Source organism: Nematolebias whitei, chromosome 8 (assembly GCF_014905685.2).
Source record: "Nematolebias whitei isolate Nwh7 chromosome 8, NemWhi1, whole genome shotgun sequence".
Lineage (NCBI taxonomy): Eukaryota > Metazoa > Chordata > Actinopteri > Cyprinodontiformes > Rivulidae > Nematolebias > Nematolebias whitei.
In genome coordinates this window covers 26,327,501-26,332,613 of record NC_056505.1, presented here as the reverse complement: position 1 = coordinate 26,332,613, position 5,113 = coordinate 26,327,501, and the positions used below count along the sequence as shown (strand labels likewise).

General features: G+C 43.4%; 2 protein-coding genes across 2 annotated transcripts in view; both read left to right on the top strand.

Moving 5' to 3' along the window:
• Positions 1–5,113, top strand: part of acsl2 (acyl-CoA synthetase long chain family member 2) — a 180,440-nt gene that overhangs the window by 133,101 nt on the left and 42,226 nt on the right. The gene's annotated exons all lie outside the window — the stretch shown is intronic.
• The window catches only part of prkg1l (protein kinase cGMP-dependent 1, like), a 155,914-nt gene that overhangs the window by 144,195 nt on the left and 6,606 nt on the right, over positions 1–5,113 (top strand). Inside the window, exons 2-5 of the mRNA XM_037679960.1 lie at positions 129–321; positions 451–574; positions 718–884; positions 3,152–3,265. Of these exons, the coding sequence (XP_037535888.1) occupies positions 132–321; positions 451–574; positions 718–884; positions 3,152–3,265 (595 nt within the window). The 5' untranslated portion in view covers positions 129–131. The remainder of the gene's footprint in view (positions 1–128; positions 322–450; positions 575–717; positions 885–3,151; positions 3,266–5,113) is intronic.

Genomic DNA, 5,113 nt, shown 5'->3' with positions numbered 1-5,113 from the left:
CATCCATCCATCCATCCATCCACCATCCATCCATCCATCCATCCATCCATCCATCCATCCATCCATCCATCCATCCATCCATCCATCCATCCATCCATCGGTCCGTCTGTCTGTCCGTCTGTGTGCAGAGTATGGGCACCCTTCGGGACCTCCAGTTCGCCCTGCAGCTAAAGATCGAGGAGCTCCGTCAGAGAGACACGCTGATTGATGAGTTGGAGCTGGAGTTAGACACTAAGGATGAACTCATTCGCAGACTGCAGGAGGAACTGGACCGGTACAGGTCCGCCCTGTCCCTTCCAGGACCCTCCACGGTCTCTGCAGGTACACAGAGCAGAAGGGCTTCCACGTGCTCTGTTTTAAAAGTAGCAACAAGTGCCACGGGGCATCAGACTTGACCTAGAATTCTGACTCTTTTTATTCTTGCTGTTATTACTTTTATTTTTCCTGCAGCTGCCGCCGCTCGAATCGAGGCCAGGCAGCGAGTTAAAAGGCAGGCTGTGTTTTCAGAGCTCTTCAGTTCAGACCCTGTGACTCTCGCAATGGTTTCTCACCGAAGCTGTGACAAAAGCCAGGAGTAAGAGCACACTCTGTTCCTGCAGTTCACACCAGCTCTGAGTGAAAGATCTGACTCTCAAATGTTTAAAGCTCATCAACGCTAATAGACAAGCATCATTACAGCGATGGAGCCACATCTGTGTTATGTCTTCACATCCTCAGAGCTCAAGGGCTGATCCAGGTGGCATTTAGGAAAAGCGACTTGCTGAAGAACCTTGCTGAAGGAGAAATCGGAGCCATCACGGCCTGCATGTCTCGCACCAGCATCAGTCAAGGCTGCGTCGTCATCCAGGAGGGGGCCACCGGGGATCAGGCGTTTGTTTTAGAAGGCAAGTCATTATCTCCTTCTAATTGCAAACAGTCATTGTACTCCAGGATGTTTATTTGGAGTTAATTGAGGTCCTGCTGTACATGTTATGTTTGCATTTTCATGTCAGCGCAGTTTTTTTGTTGTTGACAATATTAAATCTGACGATGCTCCAAACAGTGTTAGAGTCAAGACCACCTAACCCGAGATCAAGTCAAGACCAAGACCAGTGTACCAAGACCAAGACTTTTGGGGTCAGAGACCAAGTCGAGACCAAGACATCAAGTCTTGGAGCTCAATCTTTTCACAGTTTATCCAACATAGTGACAGTTTAAACATTCATCCATTATCTTTTACCCGCTTTTTTGGGTCATGGGGGTAGCCTGTGCCCATGTCCAGCAATCACTGTGTGAGGAGCAGGGTACACCCTGGACGGGTCACAAGTCCATCACAGGGCCACATAGAGACAAACGAGACAAACAACTATTCACTCTCTCACTCACACCTAGAGACAATTTAGAGTTACCAATCAGCCTAACATGCATGTTTTTGGTCTGTGGGAGGAAACCGGAGTACCCAGAAAAAAACCTTGCATGCACGGCGAGAACATGCAAACTCCACCCAGATAGGGCCCCGGACCAGGATTTGAACCGGGGACCTGCTCGCTGAGAGGCAGCAGCTCTACCAGTTGTGCCACCGTGCTACCCGACAGTTTAAACAAATATGTAAAAAACATCTGTAACTTTTATAAAAATATTTTTTGTTAAAGTTACATACTGCAACTTTATTTGGTTTTGAATGGATGTATCAGCTTTTATAAATTTTCAAAGCTACATCAGACATTCAGTGGGTTTTACACAATAATTTTCATGTCATGTGACCCACTGACACAAAACTTTTGTTAAATTTCTGTACTAGACCTGACAGACGAGGCATCCTCATTTATTTATCATTTTAAAGCTTTTTCTAATTTTACATAATGTGTTTGTTCAAAAATCATGGTTTTTGTTCAATAACTAATTGGAAAATGTTTTAAAATGAGAAATAAATGATGGTGTCTTGTGTGTCAGGTTTATTAGAGTAGTTTAACATTAGTTTTGTGTCAGTGGGTCAAAGGATGTAAAATATATAAATTTTTGTTTCTGAAGAGTGTTTGGTTCAGTAATTTGTTGACGGTCCCTAAGTGAACCATTACGTCTTGGAGGAGGGGCAGACTGAACTCAGTTGACTGAAATCAGACTGCCTGCTTCGGATCGAACGAGAGGAACACACCGCTGAAGCCACGGAGCTCGAATGTCCAACGTCCAATGTAAAACTAACTTCACCGTGGTAAAAAGCACAACAAAACAAACCTAAGTCTAGCAAAGTGGCTTCTGTCTTAAATGGAAGTAGAAAACCAGATAAATGGTAGTAGTTGCTGTGGTTTTCACACATTCCTTTATACGCAACAGCATCTAAATGTTTAAACAACCACGGACTAATGACACTACTGTGGGGTAAACCAGGAGGTGTCTTTTTTGTTTTTTTCCAGCTTATGTAACCCATTTCCTAAACGTAAGCTTACACCTGACCCAGAGGACCAACCCTAAACTTAACCCCCTTACCCTTGTGTCTAAACCTAACCAAGACCCTGACCAAACCGCCAGGCCCTTTACTCTAAACCTAACCACGTGAAGCTATTATGAGCTCTAACAAAGCTAAAAACAGAGCCTATTATAATCGCTAACAACGCTAACAACGTACCTTTAAACCCCCTAGGAGGTACAGGAGGGGCAGTCTGACCGCTACATATGGAGATGATAACAACTAATAACGGCCGTTTAATTGCTGATAACATTCGAAGCGGGTGGTTCTGGCAATTTTGTGATATTTCCACAGGTGGTCTTGACTGGTCTTGAAATAAAATCCAGAGTCCGAGACAAGACCATCAAAATGGTCTTGAGATCGGTCTCGAGTACTACAACACTAGTTCCAAAGCAAAGTCAGGGACACAGGTGCAAATCCGAAAACCAAAAAAGTGGAGACTTTTGTTTTGCCATGCTGAGGTTCTGAGACAAAATGTCAAGATGACTGAGAGGAGACAGGAGACTGATCGGAGTTCATCTGAGAGGAGTCTTGATGTGTTTGGAAAGTGACAGCTAATCGCTGCTCCCAGATTTTACTCAACTCAAACACACCATGTGTTGTCTGGACATCTCGCACTGTGCAGGATTTCTAACAGTCACTTGTGATTCAACACTTTATGCACGTTCTCCATCTCTTTTCTTCACTGAGTGCTGTTTTTAATAGAGGGAAGGCTGGATGTGACAAAGGATGGCCAGAAACTGCTCACTCTTGAGCCAGAGGACATGTTTGGAGAGCTAGCACTCCTCTACAACTGTATCCACACCTGTTCTGTCTCCGGTAAGTCCCACATCTGTTTAGATGGTTTTAATTGGAGGGTTGTTGCTTTGAATAATTCTGATATAGAGGGGAAATAATGAATTATTGTTGGACAACATCATAAATTGCCCTGTGGCTTTAGAAGGCTGAATTTAAAATCAAAGAGCATTTTGAGATCTTGGGCAGTGCGGCCAACTCATGGTTTTCTTAGGGATGTGGGGAATTTAAGTCAGGCTTTGCTGCAGCAGTCTGAAGGTCCCATCTTCTCTCTGGGTTAGCTGGAACATTAAAAAAAAGCTTTCTCAAACCAGCCCCTTGCAATGTTCCCTTTCACATCTGCAATAGTGAGAAAAAGAAAAAAACCTCACTGATCACAGAGTCCTGTGGGAAAACTCTGTGCCATCACAGCAGGCGTCTGGCCTGGATTCACTAATAAACACGTCGACTTTAGGGAAGCCGGCCACAGAAAAGGCCAGGATCGGTGGAAATAAGAAAATCTATTTATTTTAGCATTTTATTCTCGTTGACAATTGCTTTCCTTATCTCGTAAGCAGCCAGCCATTCCAGTTTACTGCTCTTTGCTATCTTTCTGCGAACAATACTCCGCCTGTTGGTGTTTTATTTATTTATTTATTTGATTCTATTCTCATTACTGTGAGCCCGGCCCTTTGGATCGGCTCATAGCCAACTGTGCTTATCTCTATCCTGACCTGACAATACTTCACTTTTTGCACTGGAGGCCAGATCAGTGAGGCCTTTGTTTGTCTGGTCTCTTTCCTTTTGACACGGGAGCAGGTGATCCCAGAGAGTCATCATCATCTGTTGAGTGTGGGCATGAAAAAAGATGAGAAACTGTCAGAAGATTGCACTTGGAGAAACACTTTTATGGTTAAAAAAAATTCAATAAAGGAGTCTGAAACGTAGTCACAAATGGTATTTAATGTGGTGATAAAAGTAGACAGGTACAGGCACTCAACATGCGCATGAATAGCATTAATTTTGAGCTTTTATTAATTTTCACCTTTCTTTCTCTAGGAAGGAATGATTATACAACATACGAGTTTTAAAACAAGCATTATGCATACAGGCTCAAATCTATACATACAGTTGATTATTCACTAATGTGTGATTAAATATCTCGTAGCAAGATGCACCTTGACTGAACACTTTTTTGTAGTCACTGATAAACTTCTGGTAATATTCTGGCTAAACATTTGATTGTAACAAGTCTTGGCAGAATTGCTTTTGCAGTCAAATTTTCTGAAGAGTTGAGGTGAAGACTATGGAAAGCCATTCCAGAGACGTTAGGCCTGGATTATCCATTCACAAACTGGTTCTGATGTGTGTTTCATATCCTGTTAGAACACCCAGCTGTGTCCAGTTTTCATCTAGCTGTTGATTTGCAGTGACTTTGGAGGTTGTACATTATTTCATTTTTCCGCTTTGTGCCATGCACCGACCCCACAGCATGATGCCACCACCTCCATGCTTGACAGTATTTTTATGCTTGAAAGCCTCAACTTGACTCCTCAAAACATACTTCCTGTCACCGTGTCCAGAAATCTCAATCCTTAGCTTGTCTGACCATGAAACTTTTCTCCAGACGGTATTTGACTTGTCCATGGAGGTGCTGGTTTTGGAGCCAAAGCTTCTTTCTTGGTCAGAACCCTCTCAGTCCATAAAACTGGCTTGACGGAGGACAGAGACACTGGTGTTCCAGCACTTCCCAGTTCATAACAAGCTTGAGATTTGGTTGTTCCTGGACATCCATCCATCTGTCCATCCGTCAGTCGGGCTACTTACCTACCTACCTACCTACCTACCATCCATCCATCCATCCATCCATCCATCCATCCATCCATCCATCCA